At 42.9% G+C, this 17180-nt stretch overlaps 1 protein-coding gene across 2 annotated transcripts; it reads left to right on the top strand.

Moving 5' to 3' along the window:
- The first annotated feature begins 1136 nt into the window (after positions 1 to 1136).
- On the top strand, positions 1137 to 14067 carry LOC105901441 (SH2 domain-containing adapter protein E-like). Of its 2 annotated transcripts, none has more exons than XM_031585868.2 (6): positions 1137 to 1301; positions 7068 to 7188; positions 8222 to 8452; positions 9372 to 9561; positions 10027 to 10146; positions 10626 to 14067. In XM_031585868.2, exons 2-6 carry the CDS (start codon positions 7155 to 7157, stop codon positions 10807 to 10809), a joined length of 759 nt encoding a protein of 252 aa, XP_031441728.1. In that variant the 5' UTR covers positions 1137 to 1301; positions 7068 to 7154; the 3' UTR covers positions 10810 to 14067. The 2 variants fall into 2 exon arrangements, with proteins under 2 accessions (XP_031441728.1, XP_012684353.1); XM_012828899.2 differs by lacking the exon at positions 1137 to 1301 and adding an exon at positions 3641 to 4726.
- The last annotated feature ends 3113 nt before the right edge of the window (positions 14068 to 17180 follow it).

Genomic DNA, 17180 nt, shown 5'->3' with positions numbered 1-17180 from the left:
GAATTGGAAGCCAGTGGAGTTTGCTGAAGGATGGGGGTGATGTGGTGGAAAGAGGGGGTGAGGGAGATGATACGGGCAGCTGAGTTCTGGACCAGTTGGAGCTTATGGAGGGATTTCTGGGGGAGACCAAAGAGGAGAGAATTACAGTAGTCGATACGGGAGGTGACAAGGCTATGTACAAGAATAGAGGTGGTGTGGGGGGTGAGGGAGGGACGGAGGCGATTTATGTTACGGAGATGGAAGTAGGCGGTGCGGGTGGTGACGTTGATATGAGATTTGAAGGAGAGTGAGCCGTCGACGATGACACCCAGACTCTTTACCTGGGGGGAGGGGGAAACTATGGAGCTGTCAATTGAGAGGGAAAAACTGTCAACTTTGAGTAGAGTGGATTTAGTACCGACTAAAAGGATTTCGGTTTTATCACTGTTAAGTTTGAGGTGAACCAGGTATGAAGTGCAGAAAGGCAATCTGTCAAGGATGAGGGAGGAAGAATGGAGTTGGGCTTGGTGGAGAGGTAGAGCTGGGTGTCATCCGCATAGCAATGAAAAAGAATATTGAATTTACGGAAAATAAGGCCAAGGGGAAGGAGGTAAGTAATGAAAAGGAGGGGACCCAGGACAGAGCCCTGGGGGACACCAGAGGAGACAGGGGACGGTTGGCAATTTGTAATGTTAGTTACAACCAGTCAACAGTTTTACAGAGGTATAGAAAACATTGGTGATAGAAACTAGGTTCTAAAAAAGGTTCCCAATTAACGTCTTTGAAACCAATCTATTTATTTAGTGACATAATCTTGACAGTGTCACATAACATGGGTTGACTCAAAAACGATCCGCATACGGATGTAATTCTAGAATGTTGATTGGTTAAGATTGAATTACATCCGTGAATTACATCCGTATGCGGATCGTTTTTGAGTCAACCCATGTTATGTGACACTGTCAAGATTATGTCACTAAATAAATAGATTGGTTTCAAAGACGTTAATTGGGAACCTTTTTTAGAACCTAGTTTCTATCACCAATGTTTTCTATACCTCTGTAAAACTGTTGACTGGTTGTAACTAACATTACAAACAAATTGCGAGGAAGGTTGCTCTTTTCTTCGCAAACATATTTGTTGTTTGCCATTCTCGGAAACTGATTTCAATAACCTGTAGTATGCATAGGAGTTCAGGGGGCTTAGCATTTCTAGGTTGCTGCATTGATATGCTATATTGTCTTGGATATATTTTGCATTTGTGCATAGTGTTACATACAGTTAGTGTAGCAACTTCGTGACATGAGGAGTAGACGTTCAAGGTAAGAGACGTGTTTATTAATTAATTAAACCCGATGCGACCAAGATAGGATGTCAACAGGTTGACTACCAGGCTAAGCTAACGCATCGTTTAGCTACGTTAGCTTGCTGCTATGTATTTTCCACGGTTGAAAAGTTCGGTGAACAAGTCGGTTGTTTGTTTAGCCGTATGACTTCGTAAAAATTCGGTTAACAAAACAGTTGAGTATTAAAACTTATAACTTCACAGAATTAAAATAAAACGATCGTTTAAAAGTCAGGCAAACGACGTTGTAGCTCAGCGAAAAAATAGAGGTCCTGCTAATAGCCAGTTCCTGCCTGGTAACTCATCTTAACCAATCAACATTCTAGAATTACATCCGTATGCGGATCGTTTTTGAGTCAACCCATCGTCTACTTACAGTATTCATAAGTACCAAAGACGTCACTTCCGTGAAGCCTGCCGCCATCTTTGTGTCCAACTCTACCGTTATTCCCAATGTAATGGTACCCAATAGTAGCTAGTTAGTCATATATATTAATATATAGTAATAATATAATAATAATATAAATATAATAATGGTATTGTTTTCTATTGATAGGTTCTTAAAATTTAGACTTTTTAAAAGTAGTATTGTCTAATTCTAGTGGTTAGTTAGTTAGCTTTCATAGTTAGCCAACGAACAGAGTCATGACTACGAACACAGCACATCTGAATGAAGCAGAAAGACAACGATATTTAGAAAAAACATTGATTATTGGCTGCGATCCATATTTATTATTGGCAACTTTATTTTGTCCCTTAAAGTCTGCGAAACGTCTGCCCCAACTGTCCTTTCCCGACATATATATTTATCTTGTACACAATCCATCCCCATACACCGGAGATAGCCTGAAGGCTTTCAAAAGTACATCAATATGCAGTTGCAGGATGGGTGAACGACACCAAGATATGGCATCTGGAGACAAAAAATATGTATGTCGTCACATGACATCTTAGTAATTCAAACAGCGATTTATCAACCGATTTATTTTAGTGGTGGTTAAGAGTGCCAATGTGGGTTAGCTAGGTGTAGCTAAAGCCTTTAATGAAGGGCTAAACAGCTCGCTAACTATTAGCACTCTAGCTTGCTCAGAAGAGTTTAGCTCTGATAAGACACAGCAATTATTCACGATTGTATCAACGTGCTGCATTTCACTTAACATGTCAGTCATTCCCAGGCTCTGAACACAAAATCAACATGTCCGTGGATAGTGGTGCAGGAAGATACAAAGTGTTGACTGCACAATCTGAAGTTAGATGTTGGCTGCCAGTTGTCTCTTCTAATTTGCAGCCAACCATTTATTCCGCCGATCTAAATCTTTTGGTATACAATTAAATTGTTTCTTTGGGTAATTTTCGCGACTATTGTCGCATCCATCAGCACAACATAAGCAGGGCATTTTAACTTTCTGCGGGTTGTGACCGACTATTGTCTGTGTTGTGACCGGCGCTTAGCTAGACTTTCGGACACAAAGATGGCGGCGCTTAAACACAGTGACGTCACGTGGTACTCATGAATATGGGGCCCGGCCTTTATTTGTCCGTATCGACCACGCCCCCGGCTACTATCTGAAGCCCGGCTTCTAATTGAATCCCGGTCTTCATTTGAGGATTTACGGTAAATCAGGATGTAGAGACTTCTTCTGTATGCAACATGTTGGTGAAATTGGTCTCTGTTTAGATGCAATCAATATATCTGAAATGGAGAATGCCCACTGTTCTCTTGGGATTTAGAAAAGCAAGGCTAAAATCCTTCAATTTATTCAAGACCTTGTTTTAAGTTGACATGTTTCAGTTGGAAAGAGGCAGGTGTTGTATCACATTTCAAGTACTTTTTACAGTCCTACAAAATCCAATGGAAATAAAAATAGAAAAGGCCTGCTTTGACATTTCGATTACTTTTTGCGATAAACAAATTGGTTGTCCATCAATACAAGCAAAATACATTTATTCTGGCTCATTTTTGAACAGTAGATATGATTTTGGTCAGACCACCCCTAACCGGTGAAAAGTATCAAAGGAAATGCAGCCTGATGTGGCCACACTGCACAATGTAATATACCTATATTAGGATATGAGTGTGAAAGGACCCAGTCAACAGTAGGCCTAATATCATGTATTGACAATATCAGAGGGCAGCTGCATTTGATGTAGATAGCTCTGGCCTTTGAGTAGACCTAACATGTATGACTCTGTCATGAGCTCCCAATACCACTCAAATTTAACAAATGCTAAGATCCCACATTATTTAGATAGCTCTCTACACATCCTGTATCATTTCAAGTGGATGATTGGATTAGTGTAAACTTTATTTGGCCGTACAAATGTGTCTTGCAAAGTATGATCAAATCTTGGAATATTTAATGAAAACATCTTATTTCAGATGGCTATTTGGTAAAAATGTAAAATACCGCTGTGTGTGTGATATATCCTCAAATGAACTGCATGTGTACTGCACGTCTATTCACTGATACAATAGGCAAGGCTACATCTACGTAAGTCATGCGCGTCTCCACCCCCCGCACCTCGAACTCTCGGCACACTCTCTCCCATCTCAGTTGCGTTCACTACTAGAATGAGGATCGCCAAAGCTTTTCGAAGAAAAGAAAACACTAATGGAATTAAGCTTTCAGAAGAGAATTTTCAAGAAGAGATTCAGCGAGGAACTGCACCAACAAACGCATTAGCAATTATCTTCTGACTTTGAAGAGTAACATTAATGTTAATGTAGTGTTCGCATAGCTTTATTGTTTTGTTTTGTTTTGAGAACACAACGCAGAGTATTTGTGATAAGTGTGTCAGGCACTTGTACATGTTAAACAAGGCAATTTGATTCAGAAGTTTTTTTTTAAATAAGAAAGGACTTTTCCCGTGCGTAACGGTGTGTATGGCGCTTGAAGGTGTTGGAGAGGCGTACGTTCTCTCTTCAACTCCACCGCAGAATTTGCGATGGCGAAGTGGTTTAAAGAATTCCCCATCAACTTCAGAAACGGATCCGATAAAATTCGTTCTGCCCTGGAGTCGGACTCCCAGAACCGTGAAAAGCCTGGAGGGACCGTGGGCATGGGTACCAAAGAGACCGCGCCGCGGGGGAGTCCGCGTAAAGGCTTTGGCGGTGGAGTGAGCTGCCTTCTGTCAGGGAGGAATCGGAAAAATTCTGCCAACGACTCCTGTCGTAGCGTGAATAAAGACGAGAAGGTTTGGGACAGTCTGCTGAGAAGAAACTCGAAATCAGTGGCTGGATGTGAGGAACACCGGGCACTTAAGAATTGTATCTCGGCAAGCACTTACATCACCCGGCTCATCAAAGTGGAGAAACAAGATAGGATACAAAATCCCAGCAGGGCATGTAGTCCTCTGACTGAAGAACCGGATAAGGGCACGACTGTGGGCAAAACCGACACGGTGAGAATGCACCAGGTCTAACTTAAGGATTGAGGCTTATTTTGACTATACGTAAGACTTACATTTCGACATGTTTTAAAATATATTCCCTTAAAACTTATAATATGGTGGCTGTATAGAGAAAATGATGACTTAACTGTTTTTTAAACTAATATTAAGCTGTTTGGGGCTCATCATTGTAACCGCAATTGTTCAAGGCCACAGATGCAACCTTACCCCTAATGTGTCATTAATAGCTTTGGCAGACAGAGCCAAACCTAAACAAAGCTATGGTCGATGTGAAAGTTGATCATGCATCAATCTGATCCACCCCCAAACTTGTCTTTGTCTCTTGTCTTCTTTGTATCCACTTCTGTCTGTCTCCCTTTCCACCTCTCCCACTTCCTCTGTCAATCTCTCCCTCCTTTCATCCAGCATTGTTCTCCACTCTGAATGCAAAGCTGATGCATGATTAGACTTGACCCACCTCTCGCCTTGATATCTCATACCCCCCCCCCCCCCCCCCCCCACACACACACACACATACACACCCCCCTACTGTGAGCACTATCATCCTGTCAAAGGAACAAGTCATCTGACATGCAGGTGCTAACCCCATGTCCCCTCTGGCTGTGCTTTGAAAGTTAAAAAAGACAGGAGCTGAGGAGACATAGGGAGAGAGAGAGCAGATGTAACAGGATGGTGTGAGAAAGAAGAGAGATAAAGAATGGAAAGAATCACTGAAGGTGGAAGGGGGAGTTTTATGTTTCCAACCGTTTTTTTTTCTTTCTCTGCTCTTTGCATCCCATGTCCGCTTGCTTTTGTTCCTTTGTGGGGTAGAAAGAGGGAATCTCTCCAGGGTTTTGGTACCGAGGACAGACTTTTGTTTTGCACTGAAAAAAAGCAGATGTTGCCTTTTCTCTACTATGACCCACAAAATGGTGTTATTGTGTTTCTTGTGTGTAAATGTACCTTCAGGAAAAAACAGTAGAAATAGATATTCAGAAAAAACTGTAAAAAAAACTGTAGAAATAGCAAGTTGATAAATTTTTTTAAACTTGAGCTGTCATCTTTTTTCTCAGTATGGGTTTGGCCAAGGCTAAATGATTTTTAAATGATATGCGTTATCATGTGTGTGTGATGTGTTGCAACAGCTTTATGTTTTTGTGACACCTGTATCATTTGGAAAAGATAAAGCACCATTTTCCTGCTAGTACTACCAAGCAGTCATTGGAAACAAGCTGTTGCAATGTAATAAGCTCAATTGATGCTCGATCATGCAAACAATCTAAAAGACAAACATCTAAATTGCACAAAAAATTAATTCTACAGGCAAATTTAAAGTTGTTGCATGCTGGTCCTGGCACTCTGGTCTTCCTACTAGAGGGAGTCCCACTGCTAGGTTCCAGAGGCTGTGCAACACCAGTCTTATCTAAATTGATTTACCGCAACCTCAGCTCAGATAACCCTATTTGTTCCAGAGTAGTAGAGACCGCAGTAAAATAACCTGTCTGAAAACAGCCTATCAGGATCGTGAGTGTTGGCTTTCACACACACACACACATACACACACATACACACACACACACACACACATACACACACATACACACACACACACACACACACACACACACACTGTTATCTGATGGTCAGAATAATGTAGACAGTCTTTATGACTGTGTCTGTAAAGGTCTGCGTCTGGTCGAAGCAGAACAATGCAGGGAGGAGTGCAGATGTCCTGCAGCAGGATAAGATTTCAGAAGATGAATGACATGCTGTGACTTACTGAATGAGCGGCCAATAAAATCTCCCCCTTTGAATTCTCCCTGGTTGATGAAAGGAATAAGCAAGTGTGTGTCCGTATGTGATATTTCTGCCACTCATAATCAGTGAAAAAGTACAACATTTATTTCCTGCATGCATATAATTTGGAGAGGATGATGGGTAAATATTGATGATGGAATATCCGCTGTTTAATTGTACATGGGCTTCCATCAGGTAAATATTTATGCAAAGCGGCACCAGGTTCTGCACAGGGCATGGAGGCTGTTTTAGAACACAGAACAGTCGCCAGTTATGCAATACACTCTGGTGGAGCACAGGGCATTCATCTTTTAACTTATAAAGTGTTTTAATCACAGGTTAATATCCCATTAATATTCTTCCTCGTTTGTTTTTTTGCTAGGATTCCAAAAAACGTTCTGTGATTGTGTGCCCATTAATAGTTTTTATTTTATTTATTTTATGTGATGATGGCATGTGATCTGATTCACTCAGTTGCTGCTAGTAACATTTTGCATGATCAATGAGTGGATCAGTGAATAAATAAGTAACTGAATAACTGCTTTATTTCACACAGGTGATTATTAGGGAGGATTACGCTGATCCGTTCGATGCCCAGAGTGAGCAGAATGTGGCACCACGGCGGGGAGAGAACGATGGGTACATGGAGCCGTATGATGCACAACAGCTCATTACAGGTGACCATCCAAATACACACACCCACCATGCACACACACACACACACACACACACACACACACACACACACACACACACACACACACACACGCACACACCTGCAGTGATCCTGATTTAACCTCAACAATTCATAAATAAATACCCTTGCTCAAACTTTGACTTATCACACTTATTTTACCCTTCTCAGCACGCACAGGAAAACAGAAACAAAAGCTATATACCCACCCTACCCGTCCTGTTAAGCTTTTAGGAACACCACTGTTTTTTTTCCCTTTTAGTTGAGTATGGTGTACGTGCATTAAGGCACCTACATGGTTGACATTTTTTTGTGCAGCCACAGATTAGCGAGCATGCACATGAACCCTCTCCTGAATGCTGCACCCCAAAGGGTTGCCATAGAGACTACGCTGTTCTGGGACAATGGGTGCAGTTTCCTGTCTCTACTTCCTGTTTCCTGTCTCTGTTTCCTGGTCCTATTCTCTGGATGTCGGGTTGCCCAGTAGTGACCCCCACCCCCCGCTGTCAGATGGCCCTGACGTAACACCCCCCAAGTCCCCCCCCACCCCCATTAGTCAAAAAGGCCTGCCCTCCTTTTCCCCCAAAATTCCCATGATCCAGGAAAAGTGAATTCATCTGGCTGTGCACTCTGTTGACCTCTCCTTCTGTCTCTCCATTGTCATATAGGACCATTCTCCTGAGCCAGGACACATGTTCTATAGTGTGGAAGTATTACATTTTGATTTATAGAAAAATCGGACAATATATGAGGAAATGCATTCTAGATTTACTACCCAATAGGATATCCTTAATTACAGACAAACAATGGTAATGCACCATGGTGGAGGTTGGAAGGCATTAGTGGCACCAAGGGAATAAAGTGGAAATGATTAAAGCAGAGGGCTGGATGGGCATTATTGTGTGAACAGTGTGTGTGTGTGTGTGTGTGTGCGTGTGTGTGAGTTTTCATTCATATGATATTATGCTTTTGAGCTTGAAATAGTTCATTGAGTTTAGTTGTGGTTCTTTGTGCAGAGATCCGGCGCAGAGGTTCCAAGGACCTACTGAAGACGTCAACTCTCCCGGAGGGTGGTGACGGACCAAGGGAAGACTTGAAGTCTTCTTCTCCTCTGCTGATCTATGACGACCCATACGAGGGGGCCATTGAGACCCCAGTGAGTCGGCCGGAACCGGACCCCCGCTCCCCTGCGGAGTACGAGCTGCCCAGGGAGTGGAGGAGGGAGCAGATCCTGAAGGCACTGTCAGGTACCACAGAACTGGGTCACATATTACACTAGCTGACTAAGGAGAAGATCTGAGCCATGATCTGGCATGGATGCTGAAGTTCTGAGGCATAGCGGGGCCAGGTCTTCTTCATACTCTGCTGCTTGTCATGTCAGTGTGACATGCGCTGTGAGAAATACAGTCCAACACTGCCGGACATAGGAGGCTTAGGGGACTGAAGTTCACTCACAGCACAGCTCTGTACTCGTCGGCCACTGTTACATTTAAAAACCTCTTCCTTCTGTCAGGAAACAGGAACTCGCTAGAGTCCATAGCTCATAGAGTTACGCTGAATGAATAAACTCAAATGTGCACCAGAAGAAAAAAAAACTCAAATCAAAGCTGTTCCTGTCTGTAAAAATACCCTTAATATGCGCTCTCTGTGCTGAATGACAGATGACAGAAGTTGCTGTCCGGTTTATCACTGTTTCACTAGTACACCCATCTGAATGCTTGATTTAGAGAGCTGATAAAAGCACGTTTGGCATGTTTGGTAGCTGGCCATGGTCCTGAGATGCCTATAGCAGAGATCGGGTGCAAGCGATGTCCAGTGACATCCCCTATGGATAGGGGGGAAATGTCAGCTTAGAGCTACTAGTGAAAAGTAGGAGAATGGGGAGGAAGTGGGAAACGTTGCTTTGCAGGAGCACATGATGTGGTGGACAGATAAGGAGGGTTTAAATCTGAAAGTGGGGTGAGTGATGTCTGTCAATCATCCCTATGGGCTCCTCACAGACTTTGTTTAAAAAACATAACATTAGTTATTACAAAAAACCAGGCAGTGACCTTGCAAGTGGCTTACATTGATTTAGACTGTTAGATTAACCCTAATTACTTTTGGCAACATTCTGATGAGACACATAATAAACATCATTAACACCATCTTCTCACACTCTCTCAGTTCCATCTGATGACGCTGATCGCCCCGACCACCCGGCCCCAGCCCGAGAGGAGGCGTCCCATCTCTCCTGGCCCCTGATGCAGCACCTGCAGAGGTGCAGCTGGACCCAGAAGGTGCCCAGGCCCCCGGCTGGGGGCGCCGAGGGGGACGGGGGCAGGGTGGATCCCAGTATGCCTCTGGAGAAGCAGAGGTGAGTGTTTGGTGTCGGTGGCAGACAACAAAGGGATGGGATGGGAGCCGGTGGATGAAAGCCTTTTTTTTTTTTTTAAATGCTAAACTTTATAAATGCCAAAGGCACATGAGTGGTTTGACTGGTTTCTTCTTGCCAGTTAGTTTTGTGACAGGTGTACAGCAGTTTAGAGACCTGGTTAGTCTTGATTGCACATACGCCCCTCTGAACCAAGCCTGAGGCTTGAGCTTGACACTGAGATGGGAAAGTTGCAGTTGCCAGTTGGAAGTTCATGAGTTACTGCAAACCGCTAGCAGATCCTCATAAAACTGACAAATGGAGTTTTGCTGATAAGTCATTTTAAGGGTGTTGTGTTCTGTCTGTGTTTTGTACATGTGTTCTATTAGTAGTACAAAGATCCGCTTTCTACTGGAGTGACACATCAATCTCTCATTCTCCCACTCTCTCCCCCGCATCTCCCCACAGCTGGTACCATGGCAGTGTGACACGCCAGGAAGTGGACTCTCAGCTTCAGTCCTGCAAAGAGGGCAGTTTCCTGGTCAGAGACAGCGAATCAGGAACCAGCAAGTACTCCATCGCTCTCAAGTAAGTCATATCATTTATAAACGGGGGTTTATAAACATGGCGCAAAGAGATTTCATATTTGTCCACAAATATGAGTGAAATCTTTCAGAGCTTGTAGTAAGCAGATGCTTTTATCCAAAGCAACTTATGGCATTGGACACTCTTACAGTTTTAGCAGTATGTGTACCCACTGGGTATCAAGTCTATGACCCTGCTGACCGAGCTTGCGATTGCGCTACAAAAAACACAGTATGAGGTCAATATGAAACTGATTTCAGGCAGTAATCTTAGAGTAATCAGATAATCCAGAGCATTTGCATGAATTTGCTAAAAGTAGTTTCTGTGTTTGTTTGTTGTTGTCTGTGTTCTACAATCTACATTCATCAGCCTCATACTGCGATTTGCAATATTCTGTAAAATAAATGTTTTGTCTTGTGTTCACCAAATCAGTCCTCTTATTCTCTCCATCTCTCTCTCCATGTCTTTCCTCTCTTCCTAAGGACGAATCAGGGTTGTGTGCACATCATCGTGGCGCAGACGAAGGAGAGCGGCTACACGCTGGACCAGAGCCGCTGCACTTTCCCCAGCATCCCCCAGGTGGTGCACTACTACTGCAGCCAGCCGCTGCCCTTCCCCGGCGCCAATCACATGACCCTGATGCACCCCGTGCCTCGCTCACTCTAGTCACATGACCAGGGTGCTCCGCCGGCACTACCTGAGAGATTTCCACCGGGACTAGAACTGTCTGAAATAGAACTTTTATATGTCGTGGCAGATTTTCATATGTAAGGAGGATGTGTATTGTGAAATATACAGTGAAGGATGTTTTGTGAAGCTGTTTTTCTCAACTGCGATATGCTGTAACACATGAGAAAATGCAACTGTCTACACTCACATCACCAGTTTATATGAATCCGGGCAGGACAGATAGGACAGTTCCACTACCGTAATGCAGCTAATTTGAGAAATCCCTTTGCTTGTGATTCCTCTGAACGGAATGGAAATATAGATGAGAGATACTTCCTGAGGTTTCTTTCAGCGAAGAGAATGTTGCCCCACCCTTGCAGTCTCTCACACACACAGCTGGTGTAGAACTCCAGTGATGACGGTGATTGTGTGTGTGTGTGTGTGTGTGTGTGCCTGTGCCCGTATGTGTATGTCCCATTGGTATGTGAAGAATTAGTATAGAGTGAGTGTGTGAGTGTGGAGTATTTAGTGTTACAGTGATCTCACCTTAAAGACCTCCTTTGAGGGACACTGAAGCATGAGTGGCTCTGTTTTGCCGACCGCATCTCAACTCCGACTAAAGGAAATAGGGTATCTACCACCCCCTGTTGGACACATTGGCACATAATGCCAAGCGGAATTTGACTTTTCACCAAAAGATCTATTCTGAAGCTGTGTGGTCATCATTGATCTGGACCATCTTTTCAGCACAATGCACCCAAAGCAGAGCTGCATGTGTGTAGCCCAGAGGGCATGGAAGCATAACGGTGCCATATTTTCACTGTGAATTTATTGCCTTTGAAAAAAAGCCTCTTTCTTGTCTTGTACTGCTGTGAACCAAGGTGACGTGATGTGGTATGCTCTTTTTTACCCTGTCAGGGAGTGTACTCATGTCAGACAGGCATATTTCATCTCTGAGTCTAAGCTCTCCAGTGGGCATCTGAACAATAATTGCTCTTGCTTCTTGAGCTCCAGTCCTCGTTTTGGTTCAATTCAGGAGCCTACGCTGTTGGTTCTATTAGCTTTTAGATAAAAAAAAATAAAATTACATATCTGAATTTAATTGGTGCCAGTTGTTTTCCGACCGGAGCTCCGAGAGTCCGTCTGTAGTGAGAGCTTTTAAAGTTGAGGAGGCACAGCTGTAAAACATCTGGCAAGCATAAACCATCTTGTGACGGGAAGAATGTAACCAAACCGCTTTGAGGTGGTGGGACTCTGTTAACAGAAAATCGGTAGAAAGGTTTGCTTCTGTGGCTTTCATCCAGATAGGCGCTGACTCTAGAGCGGATCCTTGCCAGATCAGATGCATTCTGGGTAGTTTAGTCATATTTCATTTCAGTAAGGTTATATATATGTGGAAGTTTGTCTACACAGATAAGCAGTTTATATGGCCTATTTGCTCTTCAGATCCAAGGACTTACCGACAATTAAAACTAGATATCCTACAAACTAAACTACATAGCCAACGTATAGTCTCTGCTCAAGGCTGTTTATAGTGTAAGCTAATGCATACACACCACAAACACATTCATAAGCTAATGCTAATGTCTTCATGTAGAAAAATACCAGACTATCCCTTCTTCTGGCTTGCAATCCCATTCAAAGACTGTGGGTGCTGCTCATGAAGCTGGGATAGGACCCATAATATATCGCAAAGTCCTCACATCAATACCTGAATCATAGAAGGACTTTTGCCAGTGGCACATTTCTCTCTTAAAGTGAACACTTCCTCTGATGGTAGTTTTGTGTACTTTGTAAAGCCTTTGTTGTAATGCTTAAGCACGGCTCATTGTTTTTCTAGGCGGATTGTTTTCTTTGGTGCTAGTTCATATGCTGCTGTTAAAGTCCTACAGTAAATTTGTGGACTTCTTTCAAAATCAAACATGATCTTGATTATATTTTTCTATTTATATTTGCTAGTATGAACTTATCCAGGCGTCTTACTGGCACACATTTGATCTTTACTGAGGTTAATGGGCTTCACACTGAAACCAACAAATCAAAAAAGTAAACATTTCGAATGTCACTTTCCCCTTCCCACTAGGCCGGTCTGTTCAGGTGAATATGACTCTAAGGAGCTGCCAGCCAATCAGCATCAAATGATCCAAACAGTTTGCTGGGTGCTCTATTTGATCTCCCTGACTCTATCGCAAAACAGTTTCTTGGCTCCTCTCCTCCGTGACAATGCTTCCCCACCACAGGCGACAACTGCAAACAGGGAAGTGTTGACTCTCTGCCCCTCACTGGTGAGAACAAATAGAAGAGACGTTGTTTTTGCATCACCTAGTTTTTCTTTTCTGCGTCTTCCTGGGATCATTCCCAATTATTGCATGATTGCCAAAAAAAAACCTAAGATGTTGCTATAGCATCTTGCTGGTTTATAACATCCAGTTTTCAGAATTTGTTTTATGTGTCGGCCTACTGCCTGATCCGAAACCACTACTCTAACCACTGCTATGTTTTATGTGTAGGCATACTTCCTGATCAGAAACCACTACTCTAACCACTGCTATGTTTTATGTGTAGGCATACTTCCTGATCAGAAACCACTACTCTAACCACTGCTATGTTTTATGTGTAGGCATACTTCCTGATCAGAAACCACTACTCTAACCACTGCTATGTTTTATGTGTAGGCATACTTCCTGATCAGAAACCACTACTCTAACCACTGCTATGTTTTATGTGTAGGCATACTTCCTGATCAGAAACCACTACTCTAACCACTGCTATGTTTTATGTGTATGCCTACTGCCTGATCAGAAACCACTACTCCAAGTGAGTTGGTCAGGATTAATGTGGAACTACATACACAAGTGTAAGTTAATGTCCTAAAGATTTGATGCAGGAGGAATGGTGCAGAAACTGCTGACATATCAGTCACAATTAACATACAATATCACAGTTGCATACTAAGGGTTATTGTACATATAATTACTTACATTGCATGGTCCTAAATCTTTACATGTGTACATTTTTTATGTTGTTATGAAATTAGTTGATAGATACGATTTTCTTTTATGATGCACAAACTTTGAAGTTTGTTTTGTAATAGTTTTGCTCATGACACTGAAAGTAGTCTTGCCCACAGCACTGTATTGTGCCCGGCAGCAAGCTGTTTTTTTTCCATCAGTGCACTTTATAAATGATGAGGCCAAAATAAAACAAATGCAATTGCATGTACTTGCATTTGCAATATAACAAACTGACCATAAATAAACGGCAATTTGTTAGTGAGGATGACGTTCTGTGAGCTATTCCAATAGGGCGCCATATATGCTGTCATTTTACATTGGTGCTCCACACAAGAGTTGGCCAGAGTGAAATCCCATGTAAGTAGGGTAGGGTAAGTGTTTATGGGTGTGACTCAGTGGAAGCTTCTAGTTTGTGAGAACAACCTACTACATGTACTTCATAGACTGCTATTATGTTCCGTTGAATGTTAATAGAATTTGCTCTGTTTGCCATCCTTCTCGAGTCTATGAGCCTCAAATGGCTTTAGAAAGTATAACGGCATCCATCTAAACGACCTCTGCCCTTAAAACTGTCACATACTAACAATACTAACAACTTATTCAAACAGCCCTCCATTTTACGAGGCATGGACACACCCAGACACTGGATCTGATCCCCAGAAACCTCAATCCCTAGAGCTCCAGGAACACACACCCTCTAGGTGCTACTGCTTGTTCAGAGATGAGATTAGCGCTGGGAGGGGTAGAGGTCATCAGATGAGGTCAAAGGTGTACAAGCTGAGCAGAGAATTCAAAGGTAGATATGGTCGAGGAATTACTACTGCAGATAGGGATGGAAAACAATAGGATTAAATTTAACACTTCAGATTATACTTTAGGGGTAATGTTAACATTGCTTCATGACGTATATACTTACATATAGACACATGGACATTTAGGAAGGCTGGTTCAAAGAGGTGTATGGTTTTCATAAGGCTTGCTTTATCAACTCTGATGTGATCAAACATGATTAAAAGTGCTCAGTGCTCAAACATTGATCAGTGCTTACGTAAGGTTGATGCATTGCAGTAGACAACCAGAGGCAGTCACTGAAGCAGTAAGAATCAGCCTTTTAAAATGTTGACGTATGTTGTGAAGGGTTTATGGGTCACACTTTATTAGAATGGTCCCGTATAGACTATCTACAGATGCTCAGATTATGAGCAAACTATTTGTTGAAACTCTGTTAATCACAATTTATGGAAAGAAAGACTGGACTTGAACTTCGACAAACCATCTGTCGACTATCCAAATTAAGTGTTGCCGGTTTATGGGTGTGTCATGTAACTGTATAAACTCGAAGAAAAAAACGAATTTGTTTTTGAAAATAATTGTTCATGAAATAACCATGTTATATAGGCCATGACTATGAATGTTCCAGTTGTAAATTCATATTATTGTGTGTGTGTGTGTACACATCATTATTCTCAGTGTTTTGGGTATAGCATTACGTTGGTTACATACTATTTCACCGTTATACAACTTATTCCAGGTAAAGGTGAGTGTCCTGGCGTAGGTTAATGGCTGGATCTGGATCAGCTGTGCGCTTGGAGAGAGGAGAGAGGAGAGAGGAGAGGGCAGTACAGCACAACTACCTGATCTGAGGAAAGGACAAATGTGAAAACATCCAAAGTGCCACTGAGGTGTCAGGTCCCTGGCATTAGAGCCACTTACCGTGAAGGAAAAAGCGGGACCTGACACCACCACGCTCTCTCTCTCTCTCACTCTTTCTTTCTCATCTCTCTCTCCTTTCATCTCTCTGTCTCTGTCTGTATCTCTGTCTTAGCCTCTCTCTCACTCTTTCTCTCTCTATCCCTCTCTCAATCTCTCTCTCTCTCGCTCTCTCTCCTCTCTGTCTGTCTGTCCCCCTCTGTCTCTTTCTCTACCCACTCTCTCTTCTTTTTTCTCTCTCTCTTCATCTTTCTCTACCCTCTTCCCTCTGTCTATCTCTCTCTGTCTCTCTCCTCTTCTCCCCCCCTCTTTCCCTCTTTCCGTCTCCTCCCCTCTCTCTCCATCCTGGTCACTCTCTGACCCAAGTCACTCCATCATTCTCTGATATCTGAGGCGGACAGGCAGTCTCTGGTGACAAGCCTCAAATTCAGACTGGGGCTCAGATGTTCCTCAAATATAAACACTGGCCATGCTGATGAAGGGGAGCAGAAAATCTGAGCAAAATGAATATTTCATGACAATAAATAAAACAATGAGAGAAATGTATAATTTAAAGTGGGTCCATGCATGGTACATGTACCATAACCTGAGCAGCAACTGTGTGTGGGTCTGTTTTGACAGAGAAAGAGAGACGTAGACATGTGTGTGTGTGTGGGTGTGTGTGTGTGTGTGTGTGCATGTCTGCATGTGCGTGTACATGTCTCTGTGTGTGTGTTTTTGTTTGTCTGTGTGTGAGTGCATTTATGCGCATGTGTGTGAGTGTGTATCTGCTTGTGTGTGTGTGCATGTCTGCATGTGTGTGTACATGTCTCTGTGTGTTTGTGTTTGTCTGTGTGTGCGTGTAAATGTATATTTACGTGAGTGTTTGCATGTGTGTGAGTTCATTTATGCGCGCCTGTGCCTGTGCGTGTGCGTGTGTGTTTGTGAGTGACATCTTGTCTGTGATATCCCTGCGCCACCATACCCCTAGGGTTCTCATGACAGTGGCACAGTGACCGCAGTGGATCGGTGTGGCATGCTGATGTCTCAGTGTCACTTGACCAGACGGGCGTGGTAGAGGAGAGGTGTCCCTGTCACTCTTACCGGAGCGGCCAGCTGACCAGGGCCTGACTGACCTACTCTCCCCTTGGGGCAGGTGTCAGCCAGGACGACATGTACTGAAGAAAGTGTGACTTAATATAATCTATCCATATAATCTATCTAACAGGTCCTGCTTTTGATCTGCTCGAGTCTAGTCTACTTATCTGTACTGATGTGGCCTGGTTTTGGACTGGACCAGGTCTAGTTAAGGCAACATGAATCCTCACACCTTCCCTTAAACTGGCAATAGCACTCCCTACAGTAGCTGTGGTAATGATCAAGTATCCATGGTCATGTTGTAGGATGTTCGTCTCCTCACAACAATATATGACCTTATCAACTGTCCATGTAAGAAACAGAAAATGGTGGGAATTCACATTGCATGTTGTCATGCAATCATTTTTAGGAACTTAACATATGTATCAAATTACACTCAGGCACACAGTGAAAGCATGAACATTGTTGGTACAAGAGCAACTAGATTCAGACAAGAAAAAGAAGCAGCAAGTCTTTACAGTTACAGTAAGACAGGAAGGATTTAGAACAGGTAGGATACAGGTGGGA

This window comes from Clupea harengus, chromosome 19 (assembly GCF_900700415.2).
Source record: "Clupea harengus chromosome 19, Ch_v2.0.2, whole genome shotgun sequence".
NCBI classification, from domain to species: domain Eukaryota; kingdom Metazoa; phylum Chordata; class Actinopteri; order Clupeiformes; family Clupeidae; genus Clupea; species Clupea harengus.
The sequence above is the reverse complement of the archived record's forward strand: the minus strand, read 5'-3'. Positions and strand labels throughout refer to the sequence as shown.